Source organism: Parus major, chromosome 15 (assembly GCF_001522545.3).
Source record: "Parus major isolate Abel chromosome 15, Parus_major1.1, whole genome shotgun sequence".
NCBI lineage: Eukaryota > Metazoa > Chordata > Aves > Passeriformes > Paridae > Parus > Parus major.
The window spans coordinates 10,769,924-10,795,280 of NC_031784.1; the positions used below are offsets into that span (position 1 = coordinate 10,769,924).

The 25,357-nt window shown below is 43.7% G+C and overlaps 3 protein-coding genes across 15 annotated transcripts in view; 2 read left to right on the forward strand and 1 right to left on the reverse strand.

Annotated features, from left to right (window-relative positions):
- The window catches only part of SFI1 (SFI1 centrin binding protein), a 26,429-nt gene extending 25,255 nt beyond the window's left edge, over window positions 1-1,174 (forward strand). For all 7 annotated transcript variants that reach the window (XM_015643664.3, XM_015643666.3, XM_033518201.1 and 4 more), the window contains one exon: window positions 496-1,174. In XM_015643664.3, coding sequence (XP_015499150.1) covers window positions 496-603 — 108 coding nt within the window. In that variant the 3' untranslated portion in view covers window positions 604-1,174. The remainder of the gene's footprint in view (window positions 1-495) is intronic.
- On the reverse strand, window positions 1,082-25,342 carry PISD (phosphatidylserine decarboxylase). 7 transcript variants are annotated; one of them, XM_015643682.2, is made up of 9 exons: window positions 14,596-14,612; window positions 14,303-14,369; window positions 10,043-10,264; window positions 8,064-8,229; window positions 5,867-6,103; window positions 5,597-5,735; window positions 4,781-4,927; window positions 3,909-4,069; window positions 1,082-3,610 (listed from the first exon to the last, which is right to left on the reverse strand). In XM_015643682.2, the coding sequence occupies exons 3-9, from the start codon at window positions 10,162-10,164 to the stop codon at window positions 3,386-3,388; spliced, it is 1,197 nt and encodes a 398-aa protein (XP_015499168.1). In that variant the 5' UTR covers window positions 10,165-10,264; window positions 14,303-14,369; window positions 14,596-14,612; the 3' UTR covers window positions 1,082-3,385. The 7 variants fall into 7 exon arrangements, with proteins under 7 accessions (XP_015499168.1, XP_015499169.1, XP_015499167.1 ...); XM_015643683.3 differs by lacking the exon at window positions 14,596-14,612 and adding an exon at window positions 11,108-11,188 and having other exon boundaries at window positions 14,303-14,319; XM_015643681.3 differs by lacking the exons at window positions 8,064-8,229; window positions 10,043-10,264; window positions 14,303-14,369; window positions 14,596-14,612 and adding exons at window positions 18,225-18,400; window positions 22,172-22,266; window positions 25,256-25,342.
- Window positions 25,055-25,357, forward strand: part of LOC107211552 (melanotransferrin-like) — a 32,780-nt gene continuing 32,477 nt past the window's right edge. The window contains exon 1 of the mRNA XM_015643669.2: window positions 25,055-25,111. The gene's annotated coding sequence lies outside the window, so the exon portion shown is untranslated. The remainder of the gene's footprint in view (window positions 25,112-25,357) is intronic.

Sequence of the window (25,357 nt, forward strand, 5' to 3'; positions counted from 1 at the left end):
CTGGGCCATGCAGTGCATGGTAAAGGCTGATGGTAGCTGTGAGGAATTGTGTAGTAAGCTGTTAGTAAAATGCCAAGAGAAGGGAAATTTGTAGTCAGAAGTACACTGAGGAGCAGAACAGGCTGTGTAGATGCATCTTCCTGTTTGTTCAGAAATGTAATTCCTGCTCCACTAGAAGACCTTTCTGAGGCTATTTCCAAACTGTGGATCAAGCTTTCATAGACTCAGTCCCAAACTCTTTTCTGTAATTTGTCAGGACAATTCCCTGTGTGCAGACTGGCCCTGCACTGCTGGCAGGCCCCAGGTTCCCACAGCCAGATGTGGTTACTGGAACCTCTGACTCCAGCCAGTACTGAGCTGTTCCTGAGTGACACAATTGTCACTTCCTGACCTCAAGTGAGACAATACAAAAGCTGCTGAAGCAGCTCTTGCTGCCAAAAAGACTAAATACTGTCTCACTGTACAAACTGATGTTTATGCTGTGTTCTCTTGCAGTTGCAGGTGAGGATCAGCACTCTCACCAAAGCACAGCTGGCTGAGAGACATCATGTGCAGGCCCTGCTGGCCCGCCTGCGAGATATCCAGCTTGCCCTGGATCTCTAGTCCATCTACCAACTTCTCAGCTCAGGGATAGGATTTTTTGCCCCTTTCATAGCAGGGGATGGTGGAAGAGATGTATCCATTCACTTAGCTCTATGTATGGCATTGGTATTTTTCATAAACAAAGTTAAAATAATTCTGCTTTTTTCATTGTTACTCTAGCTGATCTAAACCAAACTGCAGTTCCATCTACCTCATGCTGCACTTGCAATACCTAGTTTAGGTTACCTGGCATGTCACAAAGATAAGCAACACAGATAAGACTCTTTATTTCAAAATGTTTGCAATTAAATGAGTTCATGTCAGTAAGTCATACACTTTGACATACAAAAATACCGTGCTACTGATACAGTTGAATTAAATGGATTCTCCATGCAGGAGAAATTCACAGCATTATCAGTACCCTCAAGGAACTTTGTTTTCACTCCTGGGGTGTGTTGCTGGCCCCTGCATCACAAGCAATGTTGGTTTATTAGCTCGCTCTGCACAGTATTAAAACCATCATAAAAACAGCCACTTGCATGCTGAATCCTCTCTTCCTTCTGAGATTTCTAATAAAGCAAACATCAAGCAACCCATGCTCCATCATTAGGCTAATAGTTACCTTCAGATACTATGGATGATGCTGCTGAGTAGGAAGAAATTAAAGCTCAAACTTCCTTTGGCTCTGTCTGGATGTCATAGACCCCAGTGGAAAAGAAGGAAAAGATTCAGTTGTCTTTTTCTCTCATCCACTGGAATGAATTTGTTTTCTCTTATTAACATAACATTGAAGTTTAATCAAAAAGCTCACCCTAACTTTATTCTCTTGGGGCTGATATTTGCCTTACTCTTTTCTCACTCTCAAAGGTTTTAAAAGACTTGTATCTGGTACTATACTGCTGCAGGAGTAAACTTGCTAATGCCAAGAAGTTTAACAAGATAGGTGGCTGAGAGCCACTTCAAGCTTTCAAACTCCTCCCTGTGTAAAGTGAGGAAACACTGACTCCTGGAGCCAAATGAATTTTCTCCTGCTTGTCACCCAAACAGCCTCATCTGACTCAGGCCTGGGCTACATCACTTAGAGGCAGTTTATCATCCCTTCCTTCCCGATGACAAGCTAAGCATACAGGACTTGGCAAACTGGACATTTGTACAACAAAATTATATTCTATTTTCTGCAGTGCATACAAAGAAGGGTTTCTTTAGGAGATCAGAGCTGGTCAAAGCCTGTCATCTCCTTGAAACAGCAGAAAAGTAGCTCAAGCAAGGAAGTAGTACGAGAAATCTTTCAGAAAGCACAAAGGCAGGTTTCATAAGCACGTCCACTCCAACAAGCTCTGGACAGCAAAATCACTTCTAAATGTTTGAGTGCTGGGACTTGAAACAGTTTATTCTCAAAAAACAATTGATACATTGCTTTAAGACTCAATTCCTCTTCACTTTGGCAGGGGTTTTTTGTTGGTGCCACATGCAGTAGATCCAAGGTGTTAGATTTTAATTCTTCTTGAGGTGAAGTCACAAAGAGGCTCTAAAATTTTACAGTGGATTAAGCTTCAGCACGAAGATTTCAGCCCCCAGCACATTCCTAGCATTAAGTATTAGGGCAGAAGTCAGAGCCAGTGTGGCTTTTTTGTTTTGTATTTTGAGTAAGATGAAGTTGTTGCCAGTTAAGGGAGGGCCAGACTGGCACCTGGGAAGCAACAGGGGATTTCTTTAAAGAGCCATAAGTATTTTAAACAGTCAGTGCATAGAGCATTTCACTCTATGCAATAAAAATTGGTCCTGAAGTAGCTGAAGCTGTTGTGTAACAGAGGAACTAATTCTTCAAGAATTTAGTGACAAAGTAATGATACATAGCTGAAGGTAAAAACATATTTTAGTTGCCATCACATCACCTAAGAAAAATATGCCCTGTGTCTTTTAACTCCATAATCCAAGAGGTGAAGGTAACTGTCTCTCATAAAGACAATAACTTTAAGGCCTGGAATTGCAAAATAAAACCATGGATTAGGAAGAGGACACAGAGCTTTGTCTGTCTTTAAAAAAAGAAAAAGAAAATTGCAAGGTGACAGGTTCTGTTGTCTGGAATGTAGACACTGTATTCAGGTTTAAAATACAGTGCATCCATTTTTAAAGGGACAATGTCAGACAAAAGAACTAAGGTTGTCTAACAGTACAAAACTTAAAATGAGTGTCACTCATTGTGCTGGCTGACTTGTACAATTTGCTTTGTTTGGGCCACGAAGCCACACTAGAAAATTTCAGTTTGGCCCTCTGTGCATTCAGAGACTGCTTTTATCTATGAATTTGGGCAGAGTTTCTTAGAATAAAATAAATATGAGAATATATTCTTTACTCAAGGTCTGAAAAACAGATACTGTAGATACAAGGTCTGACTCAGCCTGTCAGTGTCTCTTTAAATACAGGTAATCTCTACCTCCACCCTTTCCCACTGCACCTGCCTAGGAAGGCTCAAAAGGGACTTAGAGGCTCTAAGAACATAATTATCCTGTGGCACATTCAGGGGAGAACATGAAAGACTACAGGCACAGGGTGGGCCAGAAACCACCACGGGCAACATCTTCCAAGGCAGCTGTACCCGATACATCCATGATCCTTCTGTTCAGTTCCTACATTCAGCAGCAGGTAAATGTAGACCAAATACTTTCAAGTTTAATGCAGCAGTGACATCTTTTTTTCTCCTCACCCAGGTCCTGCTGAGTGATACAAACGTGACAAGTGAAACTCTCAGTGGTGTGAAAAGAGTCCCTTTTTATAGAAAATCTTCTTGCTGAGAGAGTTCCTATAGAGAGCCCAGTGCTTCTCCAAAGCGGATTTTCTGTCCAGCTTTGAGGTTGAATTTGAAGTCCTTGGGTGCCTCAAAGATTAGAACGATCGTAGAGCCTAAGTTAAATTCCCCTAAATGTTCCCCTTTCCTCATGGGGATTCCCTCCTTGTTGTTGTTGGATATGAAGCTGAAGTCATTGTAGGAACCTTTAGAGTAACTTGGACTGTTCGTGTGCAAGTCCTGTACAGAGAAGGAAGAAGAGAAGGATTTACTGGAGGATTTCAGTGCTCTGTATTCATTCATCACCACCATCTACATACTCAGGCATCTTCCATGCAGGAACTCACAGTTCAAAGGTGCAATAGGAATATTAAAAAAATGCCTATATTGGAAACAACACTGTTTAAATCAGTCTTAGAATATCAGTACCATGAAACACCCTAATTTCAGGGTAATAAGATTTTTTTTTTTAATTTTGTTATGCTGCACCAACCTCAGCCATTAACAGCAGAAAGGTCCCTGCTGTGACCCTGCTCACCTGGTCAAAGTAGATGCGGATGGAGCCCACGTTTGTTGCTCCTACAGCTGTCAGTGAGAAAAAGCCATGTTTCCAGTCACCTGTAAGGACAACCCGTTCATTGTGGCAGAACAGTTCCTTGATCCAGCGAGCAACTCCAGGATTGACAGACATCAGAGAGCCTGAAGAAGTGAGAAAATATCCAGGTTAGGTTGTCTGGTTTGTAGCAATATTGTAATGCCACTAAGATGGTGTTTCCAGTATAACTGGAGCTGATCCAGTAAACAACTCTGTCAGTTATTTGTAGGAAGAGAGGCAAGTGCCAGGCAGAGCAAATGAAAGAGAAGTCTGTGCTGAAAACAAAGGGGTCACAGAAGGATGTGTGTGGTAGGTCAATCTCTCTCTCATGATGTTTGAAACCAAATCCAAATACTTAGGTTTTTGCTAGATACCAAGCAGTAAAACATTTTTATCTGCAAAAACATCCAGTTCCAGCTCCATATAACTGTTCAGTTGCATTTTCTTTGCCAAGCACAAGCTGAGACCATGCTTTAGGCTACTTTAGTGTGATCTGCAGAACTGTCTTTATTTCAGGTGCAAACTGAATAAACAGTGTTTGGGAACCAAACAGGTCAGCATGCATCAGGTGGTACACTTCAAAGATCCCAAACAGTTTGAATACAATATTACTATTTTCACCATTTATATGTGATTTGATCTGGTAAACTATACAACTGCAAAATTCATTACTGTTTAAGGTGAATCACTTTTCTACCATTATCTATCGTGTTACTGTACAACTTCTGCACTGGTGTGTCCCATTCTGCAGTGGTCCACAGCAGTGCCTCTCTCCATAGCTGCCCTGCAGTTGTTTCCCAGGAACAGAAACCAACCTGGGAAATGCCGTCGGTGTGACACCGTCCAGTCTGTGGGCGAGTGGAAGCAGTGATAATCCCCTGGTGCCAGGTAAATTACACAGTGGTAGAGCTCATTCCCCTCCTTTGTGACCAGTTGTTGCTGGAAGGAGTTACCAGGTGGGGCTGCAGAGAAAGCAACAGGGAAAGGAAGGGGTTAAGGATATTCCTCCTGAAGTCACCAACTTTATCCAGGCAGTGCAATAGCAGAAGATTAAATGCAGCCCACATGGATTGGTGAGACTACAAAAACATCAGTTTCATCCAGGAATCCAATGTTTCCAAGTGTTCCCTTCCCTTTACAAGAATCCTGGATTGTTTCAATCATAGTGAATTTTTTTCTTTTGGAGTTTGCCCTTCCTGAAGTAAAAGAGCAGAAACTGAAATCCAGTACAACAGAATTTTTATTAAAGCTACTCTTTAAGAACAGAATTTGTGAAGAGTCCTCTAAGTCATTAGAAGGGCAGTGTTTGAGCATGGATCTTGTTAAGGAGTAACTTGTCCAGTTTTTGTTAGCCAGTGCTTGGGCCCATTTCAGTCTGACAGCAGGAGTGCTGCAGCCATGGCACAGCAACAGATCTTGGAATCAAGTGTAGGAACCAAGCAATTCAGTTCAGATAATCAGAATGAGCCAGGCATGACTGTATAAAGCCACTGGCGAGAAAGAGATGAACTAGACCTGCTTTTGTTCCTGACAATGCAAGAAAATGTTAGTTTTTTTCATCTTAGTCTCATGATTTCTGAGAACACTGAAGGGGCACAGCAGAATAAACACAGAACTGACACAGAACTCACCCCGATTAAAATGCATTTCCTCAGTGGAGATGCGAGGTCCCAAGAAAGATTCCAGAGAATAAGTAACCCCTTTTACTTGCTCCACTTCACAATTTTTTACCTGTCCGAAATTAAGGATCTTTCCATCAGAGGGACTAATCTACAGCAAAGAGAAGAAATTGAGAAACACTTAGCAGTTGATTAATTCCTCATGAAGCAGTGCCATTCCTCTGGGGGCTGAGGGAAGCTGGCAGTGCTGGGTAAAGCCCTCCCTCCCCTCCTGTCACTCACCACGCTGTGCACGCCGCAGACCGGCCGCGCCTGCGGTTTCAGCTTCCTGCGGAAGAACTCGCTGAGGTTCCTGTAGTGATGCAGATCCTCCACAGCCGCCTCCTTCATGTTCACCCCGAAGGTCCAGATGTACAGGCTGTACACCGGCTTCCGCAGCCACGTGGGCAGCTCCACCTGGTTCAGCCGACCCCAGGCTCGTGAGAGCAGCCGAGTTGGGACCGACTTGTACAGGGCAACCTGAAGGAAGAATTGCAGCAGGTCATTCTCCCCACTGATGGCTTTCTTACTTCTCCCCGTAACACAGGGAGGATCAAACTGTTCCTGCAAACCCCTCCCTTGAATTCATGGCTTACAAGTAGCCTTTAAGGCAGCAAAAAATGTACACTGCACTTCATCCTCATTCCCTCCATTCTGGTGAAAGTAGACGAGACAGGATGAAACTTAATATAACTTTGAAGTGAAGCCAGAATTCCCACTCCCTTGAAGGCTGAAGCTCCATTCTGAAGTTACTGGAAACTGCCCCATGTGAAGCTTACAGATAACATTGCACATATTCTAGGAGAACACTAATCAGAAAGCTTTAACATTACCAATGTATAAATTTTTGTGAATAACCAAATTAAAATTGACTGTATGACATGGTCCTCATGCAGCTACTACTGAGGGTCTTTCCCACACCCAGTACTCTGTGTTGTACACTCTAACACAAGAACCATCAAATAAATGCACCCACTGGATGCAGCTGCACAGGTATAAACTTACACCAGCCTTTCTCCATCTCTCACAACAATGGGAGTTGCTAATTGCAAGAATATAAAGTGCCTTTATTTCTGTAGAAATACACCTTTGGACTTGCACCAAAGCCCAGGTTTTAGCAAGGAAAACAAATGAAACAAAGTTGGCAAGAGGTATCTGCTGTTGATGGAAGCAGACAGATGACAACATCTTTCTGTTGATAATTCCAGCAAACAACTCTTCTGGGATTTGTGGTACTTGCTGTCAGCCAGGAAGCTCACATGGCTGTGATGTAACTGGGGGGAGCTGGGAAATACAGACCAAGGGAACTGAACACTCTGAAACCAGATTTGTAAAGGAAGTGATGATCTGCTGACTGGTGCTGTGTTTTTGAACAGCTACATTCAACTTGCAGCTAAAACTTGGGTGTTTTCTTAGTGAGAATCATCATTTGTTCTCAATCATATTCTTCATGATTAAGCCTTGAGAAACACAGCCATAAACACAAACAGAACTGGCTCCATCCCATCAAATAGAGCAAATTAAGATTTTACTTACAAATCACCATTCTGTGCACATACAGGGATATTTCAGAAAGGAAGTACCAACCTAATCTTACTTCAGATAAAACCTTCTAAATGAACAGTACTTTAGGTTATATAAGCTGAAGTACTGAACTAAAAAATGTTACTATTTGACATGCCCTATACTTTATTAATTTCTAAAAATTAACTTTGCTGTTTTCCACCAACACAGAAAATGTAAACACAACTGTAAAATCACACAAATTGTCAAAAGTGGTATTTCCTAGCAGCCCCTTCTGTTCAAAGGAGCCTGGTTTTCAAGTTGATGGGATCCAACAGAACAGATGTTCAATGAAATAGGCTTAAGAACGGCAATTTTCTTCCTGTTTGCAATCAAAATACTTACTTGGTTGTTGGATTCTGAAATTGCATGGTTTGTGAGGAGAATCACTATGTGCAAGGCATCCCATCCCATGCTCTCAACAGTGTCAGAGCAGAGATTTGTATATCATTTGGACGTACTGGACTACAAATGCTCAATGAACTTGAGGAACAAACCCTCTTGGTGCAAAATAACACAAAACAAGAGACCATTTCAATGACACCAGGAAAAGGAACTTGCCAAGAGGTTTGGTCTTCTTTGTCCTAGCCCTGATACTGTGAGGTGACTGAATTCCTTCACAAGCTTCTGTTGACTTTCCCTGATTGCTGGGAGGACAAAGTAATTCTCTGCTCCTCAAAAAGTCACTTGTCTGTGAGGCAATTAATCACCACAACCACGAACAGTAAAAACTAAAGAGAAGTATGAATTGCACCTCTGCTTTCACAGCAGTGATCACCAGGCTGTCCTGCATGAAGCAACTCTCCCCCCAGCTGCTGCCAGCTCCTCCAGGACACGCAGCTCCCAGACGCGGCGCGAGAGAGCTGCTCACACTTACCCTGCTCATAGGCCTCCATCCCACTCTGGTCAAGGGTTTAAGAGCACCGAAAGGCAGAAGGTAATAGAGAATAGTCAGAGGCCAAGAACGCAGTTTCAGAGCAGGCCTAGACATACAGCTCAGCTGGCCCAACCTTCGCCTCAGGGCCAGCTGGGGGAATTGCAACCTGAAAGATTACATACACAACATCAGAGGAGTCTCAGCTGCACAGCTTCTGACAGCTGGGGTCAGTTATTCCTGCTAAACACTTCTTAATCCTTGATACTACATGTCTTTACTCCTTTATTTTGATTAGTTCTTCCCCTTCCCAAAATAGAAGAGCCTTTTATCTAAAAACCAAAAATCCTCTGTCCAAATAATGGCCTTCACCCTCACAGGTCACATTTTATGAATGACACCCTCAAAAATTAAAGGTAAGACCAGTTTCCAGGTGTTAAAGCCCTCATTGAGTATCCTGGTTCTGAACAGGGAACATGTGGACAAAGCCTCTATTTCTGCTATTGCACAACAATCTGGTCTCCATAGTCCCATAATCAACTCCCCTGCCTCATAACCAGCTGCACCTCTGATTTTTTTTTTTTTTGTTACATGGATGTCCTGACTGAGAGGGCTCTATCTCATTTTGCACAAATGACCATGGGAAGAAGCTGACCTTCTAACTCTCACAGGGAAAAGCTACTCAGCTTCTTAGCAGAGGACAAACACCAAGGGCTTCAGTTCAGACCCTTGCAGGAGGTCTGGATACAAAACCTTTCAGGTCCCCATTTATTCTTTGGCTTCTACTCATGAAAAAACCACTGGCATTTCCAAGATCACATTATCAAATGGAAATCTGTCTATCTGAGGGCAAACTATTCAAATGAGTGACTGAACTCAGGGCTAAGAGACTGTTCTGCAAGCAGGACACAGTGACGTGCACACACAAACTCAAGTGGCACAGTCTGGCTGCTCTCAACAGGAATCTCAGGAGATTCTGTGACATGAAAGAGGAACTACAAAATACTGCATATGACTTTCCAAGATGGAAAGAAGCTGAGAATTTAAAAGGAAATTTTCTTGCCAACTCGTTCTTTTTAAAACTTGGATCAGAATTAAAATGTCTGTATATACAGATATAACTGTGTAACTGTCACAGTTCAGGATGCAAGATGGTGCTTTTGGCTCAGAGATGTTTTTTTCTGCAGTGAACACAACTTCTTTCCCCTGGAGAACTAATAAATAAACAGAGAATTATCTGTGCATCTTAATGCAAAAGGGAAAATAACGCTGAGCAGAAGTGCTGTCTTAGCAGAGTTAATGCAGCCTTCTCAGCAGGAGGTGGGACAGACTCGGCATGGGAATAGGAAAGGACACTTCACATTCTCCCTCCCATCCCTAGCACCCAGCAGCCTGCAAGGGCTGGCAGGCCAGGAGCCGGGTTGGGTCCCGTTCTCCCCCTCCTGCTGCTCTCCCCCCCTTCACTGCAGTCACTCCTGGACCAATCCCTGCAGAGCTGCATCACTTCGGAGCCCTCGGGCTTCTCACTGCCTTGGCCTGGTTTCAGAGCGGCCCCTCAACTAGTTTTTCCATTCTCCTAGTGCTAGAGAGTACAATGAAAGCTTCCCCATTCCCCTTGTCATGGAACAGCATGCCCTTCTCTGCCAATGCACTGTATAAGGAGCTTTATAGTAATTAAGCCAAACAAAAGCTTTGCAGATGGCTCCCGCTCCTTCTGCCCAGAAACCCTCCCAGCCTCCCTCCCTCTTCAGCCACCATTCCTGCAAAGCAGAAAATACTGAACAGTACCTGAAACGAGTTCTCCTACTTGGTGTCCCACCGGCAGAGCCAGTCGGACCTGGACTGTCCAGCTGTGGGTGCTGGTCCCCGGCACAGCTGCTGCTGCCACCGTTCCCTGAACGCAGCCTCCGGACATGAATTTTAACTTTGTGGAGGTTGTAGCAAGAGGGTGGAGGGTTAGATAAAGCTTTGTAGCATCTCACCATTTCCCTGTGTGGAGCTCTGGTCCCTGCAGGGTGTTTGACTGACACATCGTCAGGGTGACGGCTGTTGCAAGGCTCAGTCTTTTTTCCTCTACCTCTCTTTCCTTTGCTTGCTCCGGCATAGGAGAGAGGACACGGCGTCTCAGTTCCTAAATCCCCCGCTGGTTTGTTTCTGGAATCCCTCTCTGTTTCCCACTTGAATCTCTGCTACGAGGGTTGCAGCTATTGCAAACAAACAGGCATTGTGTCACATTTCAACATCCCACTACAAAGCCGACTCTGCACGCGATAAAAATGAGCTGTCCATATCAGCAGTCCTTGCTTCTTGCTAGTCCGGGTGGCCATTGAAACCCAAGTCCCCAAAAAACACCCTGCAGTCTGTCCCAGGCTGCTGGGCAGCAATTGCACTAGTGAGAGGAGCAGCCAGCTGGCCTTGCACAGCTCATCCCAGTGCCAGCCTGACTGCGAGGCTGGGAGGAGGAGTGGGGCGGAGAGGAGGAGGAGATAACTCCCAGCTTCAATTCTGCAGTGCAGCAGCTGCTGCTAAGAGTTCTAGACTGTTGGGCACCAAAAATCCTTTCCTGCTCTTAGTGCCCAGCTTGTAAATAAGAAAACAGAACAGAAAGGAATGTCTTTCTATTTACAACCCTTGACAGCCACAAACATCCATCTGTGCAAGTCTCCTTCCATCTCAGAACACTCACTTAAAGGAACAGGTAATGGACATTCTTCTACAAATAACCAGATACATACAAAATAAACCAGTTTTAGGCCAGCTCGAGAACTGGGTATAAAGGAAGCTTTATGTGTCTATAACGTGACTTTCAGTACAGTCACAGTTTTTATGTCCAGTAGAACTAAAATACTAAACAGGAGTAAAGGAAGCTGTCTTGATTTTTAAAGACCAAAGGCTGCAGTGTTTCTATCTAAGTATTCTAAATGTATAGAGCAAATTCCCTCTTTAACCCTACAGAACACACCTCAAACAGATTTTCTGAGTCTCCTTGTGACTGGGTTTGCACTGTTAAGGGAGCCCTGGTTCAAAAAGTAGAAGTTACATCTCACCTCAAGATTAAACCAAATACTCAGAACAGTTTCAGGGTTGACTCTCTAATGGCTCCATTTCACTTCTGCTTTCTGCTGAATCTGGGTTGGAAACAAACAAAAAACCCCTCCTTGTTTCTAAAGCCTTCTAAGTACCACAAAAACTGTAGCTAACAGAGCAGATCAAAAAGAGCACTGTTGCTCTGATTGAGGGAAAGGCTTGTATTGTAATAGGGATAAGGCAGGAGGAGTGGGAGGACCAGCAGGAAAAGCTAGAATTAACTAGCTAATGGTATCTCAGTCAAGCCTCAAAATGAAAATATTCAAGCAGTAATTGTGTATTTTGATTTGCCTTCAAATATTACAGATACTCCCTAGAAACACCTATAGAAATCCTGCATTTGACTATTTTTCTCAGGAAGAAAACTATATGGTATTTTGTGTGTCAGGAAATTCCAAGACCCATGTGCATGTTGTTTAAGCCGAATTTTAACAACTGCATATTTTAAAAAAAACCCAAAACAGCTAATTGAAAGAAGGCAAATTTAAGACCAATGAGAAACACTCAAAACATACTCATTCCTCCCTGAGCCTTGTGCCAACTCTTTTTGTTTTTCTATTTAAAATATCATTTAGTCTTTCTCTGGCTGGCACAGGAAACTCCTACACAACAAAAATTATGCCATCTGTACAGCGAAATGCTGAAAGCAGTTAGCCAAAATCTTATCAAAATTCAAAGAAAAGTAATAGGAGCACGGGGAAGCTACTTCTTGATTCACCAGGAACATTAGAAATTACCCCCAGTAAACACTTAATTTGAACAGCAACAAGCTAAATCGACAACATTGTTTCAAAAGAAACTTCATCAGACAAAATTATTTTTCACACTGAACAAGTTTCACTGATCTATGGGGAGAGAGTTTGTTTGGCACTGGTGGAACTGGGCAGGAGCAGCAGAGCACCCAGCAGAGCTCCTGCAGCCAGGGTGGAACCCTGCTCCCCATCTCCTCCTGTGCAACCTTCACCCCTGCAGAGACACAGCAAACACGTCTCACCACATTAGCTTCAGTGCTCCTCCCTTCAGGATAAGGGAGGTAACCCACAAGCTCTTCCAGTAAAATTCAATTTTATCCCTCAAAATACTTTTAAGGAATCGTTATCATCTCAACTGAACAACCTCAATTCTCTGGAAGCATGAACCCAGCTAAAGAGCTGACCTGCTCCCTAAAATACCCAGACACTGAAATGTTCTACAGCCTGATGCCATGGGTAGTACCACCCTACAGTTCAAACTAAAAAAAAACAAAACGTGGGGCAGGAGAGATTCCTCTCCAGGAAAGGAAGAACATGGGTGTTACAAATTGTTTTTCTCCACTTCTTGAAAAACCTGCGTGCAGCCGAGTTAAGAAGCTTCTCTCCAGTTCTGTTCTACTCCCCTCATTACATTCACTGGGATGCTGAGATGCTGACATGCCTGGCCAGTTGCCATCCCTGCTGTGGCTGCCCCAGAAGTAACATACAGTTAATACAGTGTAAGAAGGCTGAAATTAAAAATCCACCCTGAGTTTACCTGCTTTCCATGGGGAAAGGAACAAGAACTGCTCATCAAACAGCCCATGACAGAGGAACTCATATAAAGGCATCTCAACAGCTGGACCTCTTGGGATGCAGGCAGTGCCCACAGCCTGTGTCATCATCCACTTAGATAAAAATTTTCAAAATCTCTGGCTTGAAATTACCATTACCAAACTCCCTCACCTGTCTGAACTCACGCAGAATCTACAACAGGCAAATAAAGCAGCAGTTACCACCAGGTATCAATCCACAGAGAACTATTATCTCATAGAGAACTGCTAATGTGCCAGCCATGCAACACCCTTCTAACTCAGCTCAAATAAGCATCAAATCCAGTGGCCTCTTTTAATTACTTGTTCAACAGTGAACTACTCAAGTCCTTCTTTCAAATTTTAAAAAACGACACAGCAAGGCAGCTGCAAGACTAATGTGCAACTGAACTTCAAACCTGCAGCCTAGGTTTTAAGCCATAAGCATGAATCATTAGGCTTGGAATGTGCTGGTCAGTGCTCAAAGCCCTCTGGTCAAACTTTCTACATCTGCCCACAGAACTACTGTTTAAAAAATGCACTGAATGCATCCCAGTGCTGTATTCAAGCGCCAGCAAAAACTCACTCGGGGGTGAGGTACTCGGTGACCTTTCCTTAACTGTTTAGTGGCAGACACGTCACTCCTGCTCCCACCCAACCTTCCCCGCAGGCGGCCCGGCAGGACAAACACTGGATACTCCACACCCAGGCAGCAGCTCCCGAACTCCGGGAGCACAACAGAACTGCCCCGATGCTGCTGGGAAACCTGAGCGCAGGCTGAGCGCCTGCCAAGGCCACGGGATTGCTGCGCAGCGCCTTCGGCCCCGGCTCCAGCGGGAGTTTTCCAACGGGACCGCTCTCCGCGGGTTTGCCAGCGCTGCCTAATGAAACGAACCGTGCTCGGCTGCATCCATCCGTACTGCCTGAAATTCCTTACTTCCTACTTGATAAAGCCTTTCTGTACATTTTCTCTTCGTGTATTAACAAAAAACCCCCCACTTTCCATTGTTTTCTCCTAACTTTACAATGCTGTTTCAATTACTTTCTATAAATAGAGCAGGGAGAATAAGTAGAATTTTAGGATAGCCTAACTAGACGACTGAGTTCTGAATTCTGTTCAAAAAGCCTGTTATACAGTCTCAAAGATATTCTGTGAAGCAAGGAGATAAAGCTTTATTTATTTTACAAAGCGACATGAAATTTGATGGCAATGGCACCCTTTTAATACTCTGTAGTAGTAATTTCCAATTAATGGTTTAAAACAACACTCCCCAGTACCGCCCCATTATTTTAGCTTAAGATATCGGTAAAGCAAACTCTCAGCTCCACAAAGGATCTCTAAAGGAAGCAGAAGCCGCGTTACATCCTCCCCACAGAGCAGCACCCGGCGGAAGCTGCACAAAAGCTCCGGCGGCTCCTCAGCCCCCTGCCCGCCCCCCGGGACTCTGGACTCCGATAAGGCTGGTCCAGTAGCCTCATTCTGTTTAAATCTACTCAGAGATTACTCATGAGTCGACTTTGGAATATCACCTGAAATTTCCAGCAAGGCAGAGTGAATCACCCCTTGGCCGCCAGCCCTCGCACATCTGCCCTGCGGTCCAGTAGCCCTTACCTGATGCCCCGGGAAGTCTCCTTCGTCCCGGCTTTCCGCCTTCAGTCGCCGAAATACGACACCGACCCTTCATTTCAAAGCAGTTTTCAGACACGTGAACAAAGTTCAGCGGACCGCGAACCCCCCAGCCCGCCGCAGCCATCCCGCCCCCGGGGCCCCTTCTCCGGCCGGGCAGGGGAGCGGATGGCGGCCACACCCGCATCCCCCGGCCCGGCAGGTCCGGGATGGTACCGGGTCACCCCCAGGTCCACACCTCCCTCCCGGGGTGGCACCGGGTCCCGGCAGATCCGCACCTCTCTCCCGGGATGGCACCGGCGCCCGGCCCGGCCGCGCTCCCGCTCGCTGCGCCGGGCGGCGCCGGCCCGTCCCAGCCTTAAGGAAGCGGCGCGGGCGGCGGCCCTGCCCCGCCTCGCCTCCGGCCACTGGCGCTGCTCGGCGGCTCCTTCCCGCAGGGCCGCGGCCCCTTCGGAGGAGGGGCCAGGGCAGCACAAACGCAAAGGAAGAGAGACCGGAGGGCACCGGAACACGGCGACGGCCCGGGGGATAAGGGGCTGCGCTGGGAGGGTCGGGCGCTCCTGGGATCAGCACCCAGCTTCACAAAGAGCCGCTGGCCCGGACAGCGGGGAAAGACTTGTCGGGGAGCAAAGCATCGGTGCGGATTCTGTGCATTGCACAGCTTCCCACCGCGTGTCCTGGTGCGGGAACACAGGCACTGGCAGCCAAAGCAGGAGAGTGTGCTGCGGTCTCACAAACTGCTTCCGAAACGCTCAGATAAACTGCTCCATAAGCCCAGCTAAGATGCTCAGGAAGATGCACGAGATAGAACAGACTCATCTAGTCAAAAAGCCTTCCCACTGTTTAGATTAAAAAAAAACCAAAAACACAAACCCAAACTGATTTTACTTGGTTCAATTTTCCAGGACAAACGAGAAAAATACACCATCGCACCCTTTACAAAATCTGATGCTGTTGAAATGTCACTGATTTTCTGACCATCTTTCTTGTGTACTTTTGACCACTTTACAAGGATTTTTTTTTAAATGTAATTCCTTATGTGCTCCAATAAAACTCCAAGCATCAGAATCTGAGAGCAAGAATGAGGAATGAGAAACCAACTGGACATTGTATTTCTGCTGAAGTTGGATTAAAAAAAATAAATAAACTCAGATATTCTTCCATTATGAGCTCTTTCCTGAACTTGAAACACACCTCTTACCATAATACTAAATGTCTCCTCTGGGCCAAGAAAAGCACCTTCTGTATTGTACTGCCATATGAGCTCCAATATCCTCTGTTACATAAATACAAGCACTTCCTGACATCGGCAGGAAAGGCTGTGTTCTTACCTCTGAGAATCCAGACCCTAAACCTACGCTCAAGCACTTTTCTGGTCAATTAAGTTGTTTATAAAAACTGGCCCGTGACCATAACCTGCAGTTTGAACACTGCAGCTCACTTCCAGAGACATTTATTGTGCTTTCCTGGCACATGTCACTCCAACAAACACTGCTTTTTCCTTACACAGAACAGAACAAACTACGGTAGCAAAGGACACCTACAAGTTCCACTCTCAAAACTCTGGTTTATCTGATCACTCTGTTCCTCCAAACTCCCCCTTTGGCCAAGGTTCCTCACAGTAATTCTTTGATCCTGTAGCAACAGTGCCCTGCTGCCCAGGTAAGAAGCAGCAAAATGCCTCTAGTTAGCATATGAATGGCATGCCATGCATGCAGATCCCAGCCAGGAAATGCTCTGTGACAGCAAAGATTTGGAGCAATAAGCTTCCATCCATCTGATAAACATCTACCTGTCTCACTCCAAGCCCTCTGCTTTACCTCATCTAATTAAATGAAAGCTGATCCCCACTGGTATTCACAGTAGGAGACATTAAGGCATTAATCAGCTCAAGCTATTAGCGACAGAATGTCTCTAAGAAAATTACACAAAGAAAAGGTCTGTGCTAAAGAAACAATAGTTCTGTCTTTCCCTGTGGAGAAACTTAAGGGACACTTTACTTGCACCAGACTCATTTTTCCCCCCCATTCTTTTATGAAGCTCAGGCAAAACAAAACCACACACAAGTGTACCGACTCCGTAATTCAGTCAAAAACGATGCACACCTCAGTGAGGATCCCAGCATGTACTTCTGCTTCAGGGAGAGCTTCCCTGCCAGCTCAACAGGGTGAGGATGACCCATGTAATATCTGTCTTCTGCTCAGAAGCAAGGGAATCTGCCTTACACACAGAGCTGGCAGGTGGAAGATGGTCCCCATGCCCACAGGAACATGAGGCTGGTACTGTGGAAGCACCACTTCAGAGCAGCAGGCTCGGCAGAGAGGGCACGTGCACCGGGGTCTTGTACTGTGTTACTCTTTCAAAACCCATTCAATCACACTTGGGCTCTCTTTGCCTATGCAAAGGCTTATTCTGCCCTAAAGACAACACCCCCTTCCACACTCCTTAGTGTGTGTCCAGTGATGCAAAAAACCAGAACAATGGAAAACAGTAGGTCAGCAAAAAAATCCATTTCACTTCATAATAAAAAGGAACAATGCAGCTCTTATTTTTCTTGAATCCTTCGTTGTTTGGAATATTTCTTGCAATGTCTGAGCATAGCTTCTCTTTTTCCTCATAGCTATTGAGCCTCCTTTCCCTCCTGCACAAGCATTCAACAGAACTTAAACATATCAGGAAGGACTGGGATGTCTTGTTAGTGTCTCTTACTAGGGTCTGCTGCATTTGGGGCCCTGCTTATCAGTTTGAAATTCTTTGTGTGTTTTCCCACTGTAAAAAGGAAATCCTTTAGCGCTGTTCCATCAAAAGCAATACTCCTAGCTTCACCAAATAATAACAAACCAGCATATCAATATAATGAAAGTAAGAGAATTAGCCAATTTCATACCAAAAAGTATGAAAAATAACAAAAGAATATTTGTTTTCAAGTATCAAAATTGAATTGACATTGCCTTGTTAAATAAATACTCTGTGGACACTTACCAGTTCTTTTTTAATCAGAACCCATTTGAAACAAACTTCAGCAGGAAAAGAATATACAGAAGATGGATTTACAGACAGATTCCTCAGGTGCTATCATAGGCTGAACTGTTAGCATCTGGACTGTCTGGATAATATCTGGTTTGGGTCACTACTGAAAATGAATTTAGGGATTCCAACCTAGTCCCCCCCACAGGCATGTGGACAAATCACTCACACACTGGCAGTGTGCTCAGGAATGCAAAGAAACCTGGGGTGCCAAAGGTCACACTGAGGCATCTCCTACACAACCTTACAATCCTAAAATCTTTAACTCCTTGCCTTCAGAAGTGCCACTGAAGCAGGCACTCAACTGGCTGTTTTGAAAAACACCACATATATTTTAAACTGTCCAACGTGGAGTTGTACAATATACTTAACACTACAAAGGCAACACAGCAGTTTTAGGAAGTCATGAAGTATTTCTTACTTCGATGCTTCCATGGGTATTTGACCTATGAATCTGATACACACACTCTACAATTCCACAATAATTTCTCAACTCCTTGGAATCCAAAGGGAAATGGCAAAAATCTCTCAGGATCAGGAGGAATTGCAGACCGAAGTGTTACCTACGAATTAAAGGTCTTGCTGTATATTCATACAAAAAAAGGGTAGATTTTTATTAACCAGGCATTAATTCCATCTCAGCTTTCTTGTAAAGCACATATGTGTCAGCCACACTGAAAGATGGAGGAGCTGCTGGCAGTTCCTAATGTATCATGATTTCAGCCAAAGTGAGTTACTGAAGTGAAAAACTTTAGTTCCATGAGTTGTCAAGACCACGTTGTCTGTCGGCAGAGGGAAATTAAAGATTCCTGTGTTGAAATGGAAGCAAAGGAGCTTTGCATCAAACATGGCAGAAGTAAACTTGCCCCAAGTTTCTTACCTCCCATTCACTTGCAAGCTTCACAGGCACCTCTATGCCCCTCTTCTCCAGCTGTTCCAACTTGTAATCCTCATATTTTCTGTATCCTGCATATCCTCCACCTGTAGCTACCAGAACATGGAAGGGCCGCAGGCGGAACACTTGCCCCACCGGAGCAGTGTGAAGCTTCTTCCTGTCTGTAACAGAAGTCCCAGACTTCAGGAAAGAGAACAGCAACACAGTAAAGACAAAGCAATTGTGTTCAGTGAGGGATATGAGTTTGGGTGCTGAAAATGTGATTAGAAAATAAATCTGACACAGAAGGTATGTACAGATGCTCCTGAGTACTCCAGTTATTGCAGTTTACCAAGTTACTGTAACTCAAGTGAGCAACACTAACTGGTCATCTGTGGTTTTAACCTCATCCCCATCCCTGTCACTCCACATGCTTCCAACATTCTTCTCCCCAAAATCTGTATAAATTGTGCTCCCTGAAAGCCCCATGGAGAAATACATAAAATTAGTGTCTGACAGCACTACCATACTTTCCAGCTGAGAACGTGAGAATGTTGTACTCTGTGAAGCTTTGTGCTTCTCAGTCACTAAAGCTTTCACTACAGTTAGGGAATCCCCAGACTGTACAGCTAACTGGAAGAGGGAAGGAAACAATGACCTGTTTCAGAGTAGGCTTGGTAAGAGGTAAACAGGCCCATTTCTGCTGTAATACGAGTCACCCCGTGAAACAAAGAGATGTGTAGTATTACATCTGTTTTTTACTGAGTAACTACCAAGCTCCTCCTGCCCAAGTCCAGCCTTGCAGTCTCTGTGAGATAGAAGGACTCGATGTGGTCACTAGGCAACAGACCAAGCATGGGGCAGGCACAGCCATGGGAGTATTTCCCTTCCAAAATTTTCAGAGAAAACAAATCTGGCCAGGGCTAAGTCAGTATTAGACTGCTGCTCCTGTCTGTCTGCCAGTCAGTCCGAAGTTCTCAGCAATAAGTACAAGTCACTACCTGACAGAAAATGCCCAGAACCAATTCTTGATTCTGATTGCTGTCATTTCCACAGCAATCATTAACTTGGATGGGAGAATCAAACCCAATGAACTTTATCCTGCTCCATCAAAGTCAGGCTTCTTAGGGTTTGACTATGAAAGGATGCATTAGCAACCAAAAGAATTCAGTCAACACCAACTCTATTTCTAGGCACACATAGAGACAAAGCACAATTGTTTTGAAGTCCAGAGAGCTTTAGTTCTAAGGAATTGAATTGATTGGAAGCATTCAGCCATGATGCTGCAAAAAGACACCAGATAAAAAAATCCTTGTCCACATTTTGTTTTATCAGAATAATATTTCTTTATTATTTCTTTCCTACACTTGTGATTTAAAACATTGCTTAAACTATATATCCTAAATGCATCATAAAACAAAACCAGCTTTGTTCCTCCTTAAAAAAAATTAAAAATATTTCCTTTTCTGGGGGAGAAAATCAAACTCAATAAACAAACAAGGTAGCAACTACATTTACAGTTAAGATTCTAAAAATTATTTTTTCTTAAAGAACAATGCTCAGTGGAGGGGTCATTTAGAACAGCTGAATGTTTAAAAAGACAGACTTATTTGAATTTACAAAGAGTCTACAACCTTTCAACTATTTCAACAGAAATGTCTGTACACAGAACAATGATACTCTTTAGCCCTAAAGCCTTTAACTCCCTTCCACCACATCTCTGGTTTTAGGTTAGGAAAGCTGCTCAGCTATTTTGGCAGAGTTTCACAAATTCCCAAACCAAAACCTCTCAGTGGGAACAATTCTTTCTGATTTGGGTCCAGAGAGAGGCAGTTTCTGCTTCGAGAGCATTGATTACACCCATGTGAACATTTCCTGCAACAGTGACCAAAGCATGTGGTGCTCCACAAGCCACAGCAAACACAACTGAAGCTGTTGATAAATGAAGAGTCGACTTTTCCCCATCTCCAGCCTTAATGAAACACCACTTCTGTAACTGGTCTCCAAAACATTGTCATTGCAAAGGCATCCAACATGCCACAGTTAAGCTTTTTTGCCCTTACAAAATAAAATTCCACACCTTTCAGACACAAGTGGAATTCACACAAGTTTACCAACTCTAAGACAAGAACACTAGTGACTGATTCAGGCAATGGATCCAGGTTTAGGCAGCTGGCACTGCCTGGATTTCAGCTGAACATCGTGTTCTCTAATGATGCTACTGCTGCTCCCTGGAAAGCAGCATGAGAATGTGGAGAGCTCATACCTTGGCACAAGAGCCACTAGAAACAAGTCCAGGGCAAGAGGAAAAAGATACAGGACTGTCAATGTACTAATAACATTTTTAGATACTACCCTAAATCTGAAGCCCTTGCAGATAAAGCCAACCTCCTTCCAGAATTCTCTTAAACACTGAGTATATTCAGCAAATGAGAGTAAAAGATTAGTAACAGTTTCCTTCTCTGAAACAGGAAAGACATATTCCCTCAGAAATGCTGGAAAATTCAGGATGAGAAAGGAAACTGAATAATGGTGGGAGTGCTCTAATTTATGCAGTTAGATGCAGTAACATAAATGCTGCTTCATTACTTTGACCAAATCCAGAATTTCTTCTAGGACACGACACAAACACTTAGAGGAGGCCATTGTAAGGGGTAGAGATCAAATCAGAGAAGAGTTATCTTTCCTTTCTAATGACATCATGTGCAAATCATCTAGATTTAAATCCAATTCAGAATCTAAAATATCAATAAATTAGAAAATGTCAGGCTAATAAGTTGATTTGTTCAAATCTCAGTTAATTTTGACTAAAATGATCTTTCCTTCCCTGTGATCAACAACTTTGCATTATGTCTCAGCTTCTAAGATTTTTTCTGTAATGACTTTGATTTATAGACAACATCAAGATGCTCTTTCTATTCATCTGTGTAAAGCATATTTTTCAATAATGAAATATCCATATATGATATGCCAGACAAAACATTTGGATAGGCAAGTTAGCCCAAATAAATGGTTTTAGAAAATGGGACCAATAGCTCAGCTGGCAAGGAAACAAAAATTGAAGACTATTATTTGTGATACTAATATATGACAATGCACATGCTACAAGTTTACAAATATTCCTTAAAAACAAACAATAATATTTGATTTTCACATCATTACCTAGCTACAGAAATGTCAAGTGCAAGTACCCTTTTAACCAAGTCCTAAATATTTCATGCAAAGCTACTCTGATTTTCTGATCTATTAAAATTTTAAGTACAGATTAAAATATAGAAAGATATTTATACCTTTCCTTTCTTATAAGGCTGTTAAACTGCTGAAATCTGAATCTCTCAGACTTTTCAAGGTGAACAACTGGTAAGAGCAGCACAACAAAGCAGGTAATACAGTTGAATATTCTAAATATGTATGTTTGATGTTGCCCTTCCCAGTCTATCACTTCAGTAGGTGTGGAAAGTACACAAATTACTGCTCATCAAGTTCATTTAAGTGGTTTTTTTAAAATGTAAAAACACTGGCCTAACATGAATTTTTCTGGTAAATTATACTGTGTTTTCAAAAAAAAACCCATTTTTTTTAACTCTAGACTCCTGAGAAAACTAACTAAAGTGCAGAAATTAAGAAAAATAAACCTATGGCTAATGGATTTTAATTTGCTATACAGGAATTATCTTCAGCAGAATAAGTTTCAGATGCTTTGCAAAGTTTGAAAGGAATAAACAACAACAGCTCATAATGAATCTTATTAAAAAGGTAAATAGACTTCTTTTACAATGGGGAAAACATAATTTGCAAGCTTGTGTCTAAGGAAATGACATGAACTGGTCTTTGATGCTGGACTCCCACTCCTTTCTTTTCAAAAAATTCATCTTCCCCAATATGAGACCACAATTTGCCTAACTTTGAGTGACCCTGAATTTAAAACCACTTCTAGATAACCCATCACTTACCACTGAAAAATGTCCTTGAGGGAGGCTGCTTCCACAGGAGTCCAGCTCTAACACACAGGTTCTTGTGCACCAGCAAGTTACAGCTGCACAGCAAACTGCAAATACATCAAACAAGAAGTGGCTGCTTAAGTACAAATGTTCAATAATGCAAATGTCAGTTCAGTGTAGTGACAATCTAAGATTTAGCAGCTGAGAAACAGAGGGAAAATATCTACTCAAAATATCATAAAATTTCCACTGAGCCTAGTCCTTTGTGGTCTACTCCTTTCTTAAAAAAAATTTGAAAAACCTGACAATCCAAATACTCGTGGAGGTATTTATTTAATGATGCATCTTTAGCTTTTCTTTTTCTTAACAAATATTGACATGTTCCTCTTGGGCTGTTGTAGCAGTGATACTTTTCAGAGTATTGTAGATGCTGATCTTGCCAATGGCCCTTTCCAGGCAACTATTTATGCTGTCAGTGTGTACTGTATCTTGGCCTGTTTGGAGCCCTAAAATGCAAATGGAGTGGTAAATGTTATAATTATTGTTTAGTACTTGGGATAATCCAATATAAATAAAATTTATAAAGATAAATCCATCTCCACTGGGCTGCCACAACTGTGTCATTTAAGAACTTCCTACAACAGCAACTGTCTCTCTTAGAGAGACACCGAGGATTTGGTTCATGTAGCTTTTATCTTACCATCCTGGTGGGAAGGAGGAGGAGTACATAGAGAAGTTTTGGATTCTATGAAGAATTAATGGCATTTATTAGACTAAGTAGTGTAACTGGAAAAGTAAAAAGGCTGCCAGGCACAGCAGCTCTTCTTTAGAATTTACCTTACCACTCTGTTCACTGGTGAACCACAGTGAGAGTGGTTCTGCCCCTCTGGGAAATACATGAAAGAGACTTGGAACCGTCCAATACAGAGAAAAGGTTCACTTTTTGCATGTTTAATATACAATATTTAATTTCATGTTAGTAATAAATCTGACAAGAAGACATCCAGTTGTACAAGAACTGTTCAAATAAGCATGTTTAAACAAGTATTTGACTGTGACCTGGCAACATCCTGCTGTCAGAGAGGATCACAGGGAGGAGAGGGATAGTGTCCTCACCCCAGCAGGCTCAGGCCCTTAGGAAGAACCAGATCTTTGTGCAGCCCGCCCATTCCCAGGAGGCAATGCCACAGCTGGGATGTCTTCATCTGCCCTCTGGCCTTTCATCTGCTCTCGATCAGATACATAAGGGACACAATTACTTCAGTAGTTTACAAGCTATTGCATCATTTGGGGCCCGTTCAATCTCAGGAAGTGATTATTAAGAATTTAAAGACTTAATTTCAGGTGTCTACCGAGTTACATAAAGACACCATCCCTTTATTTCAAAGAAGAATCTACAAATAGCAGATTTCTTGTCTAGAAGTCACATCATTATGCCAGCACACACTTGGTAATTACGCTTTAACATTAGCCAAGGACCAACAGCAAAAGTTTGCTCTTATCCCCACAATGTCAGAATATCTCACTCTGCCCTTCAGCTTCATGGTCTCTATTACAATCCCTGTATTAACCCAAATGTGACAGGACAGACCCTCCCCAAGCCCCAGATTCCTCTAACCACGTGCTAAACATGCCCCACTGCTGCATCATCTCCTAGGATGTAATTTCCTTGGCAAGACAGAAAAAAACCCACTGCTGCAGAACCTGTATGCTCTACAGAGCAACATGTTGTAATTTGTCATGAACAACGAGGTCACCTGATGCTCTTGGGTCATATGCCAGACCTACATTAATTTTTGGACTTACGAGGCCTGTTTTACAACATATTAAAACACTTGGGATAAAAGGAGCACTTGCTCATCAGTAAGATGGAAGCCTGTGGACTACTTCTAAGGGATTCAAAATATAAAAAACGAATCGAATTAGCATTAGACTTAAATTTACCAGAAGAGTTTTCAAATCCTAAAAAAAGCAATGGGAAAAAACATTAAAGCTTAACTGCAGCCTAAAGCATTAATATTTCAGACATTTATTAGCCTTCCTACATAATAGTCTAAACAAAAATGCACAGTCAGAACTGAACAAGTTGTGTTGGCTTCAAAGGAGCATCTGGGAGCTGTTCACACTGCTGAGGCAGGGCAGGGCACCTGGGACTTGGCACTTCCTCAGACAGTGGAAGGACACAACACCTAACCCTAAGCTCTTACCAAAACTGTTTTTGGTGTCCAACACTGGAAAATCAGTCTCCACCTTACTTTGAAATCTGCCTAAAAAACAGGCAAAGACGACAAAACTAAATAGTCTCGCCTTGTCTGCTCCTGACAGCCCGACCTTGATGGGTACAAATGGTTCTAGGAGTACTGACCCTCTGCCTCTCCCATCCCACTGGAGGCTGATGGAGAAAGAACTGCCAGTGAATTCCACGTTAACTTCAGCCCCTCTGTGTCTTCAGCCATCTCTGGGCAAGGGACAACACTTTGCTACAGCACTGAGGCCGGGGGTAACAGAACACTCTGTGAACTAGGTGTTTTCTCCGGGTTTTGAGAAAGGGGAATATGGGGACGGTGTGTTCTATCCAAGAACAGAGAACTGTGGCCGAGAAACAGCATTCCTTAAGCTGTTTGGTTGCTATGAAAAGCACAACCTGTAAGAGGATATCTCCTGTAGAGGAGTATCAGTGCCCGGCCAGGTGCTTCTCCTCACGGCCATTCCCCCGGGACTGCATAACCCCAGGGGCTGTAGCTGCCCCTCATCTACCCATTTCTACTCAGTACTTACACACCGACAGCTACAGACTGCAAAACCGAGTCAGGACTATACAGGGCCACACGCTTCTCGTTCTTAGAATACGTAAACCCCTTATCTTCCTGTCCAGCTTGGAGAAGGAGGGCAAGGCTCCTCACACATGCCAAGGGCAGGGCCAAGGCTGCAGACTCAACCGCACTCACGCCGGTAGGGAAACCTCAGCGAACGAGGGGGGACAGAAGGGGGAGGTTGCGGCCCCCGGCCCGGCTCCTCCTCCCCCGTGGGGTGCCGGCTGTCAGAGAAGGCTGCCGGGACCAGACAGTGACAGTGACAGCCCCGCCGTGCCCGTACCTGCTCCGCGCCGCGGCCGCCGCCATCTTCCCGCACCGCCCCCGCGTCCTCTGCCGCGTCCCGCGCGTGAGGGCAGGAACCGCGCGCGGGGCGGGGCCGGGG

Coding starts and splice junctions, on each gene's coding strand:
- PISD (XM_015643685.2), bottom strand. CDS start 10,164: ATGCCGGAGCAAGCAAAGGAAAGAGAGGTAGAGGAAAAAAGACTGAGC. Junction 5,736..5,866: donor TCTGCGGCGTGCACAGCGTG/GTGAGTGACAGG, acceptor TCTTTGCTGTAG/ATTAGTCCCTCTGATGGAAA. Junction 4,928..5,596: donor GGAAATGCATTTTAATCGGG/GTGAGTTCTGTG, acceptor CTTTCTCTGCAG/CCCCACCTGGTAACTCCTTC.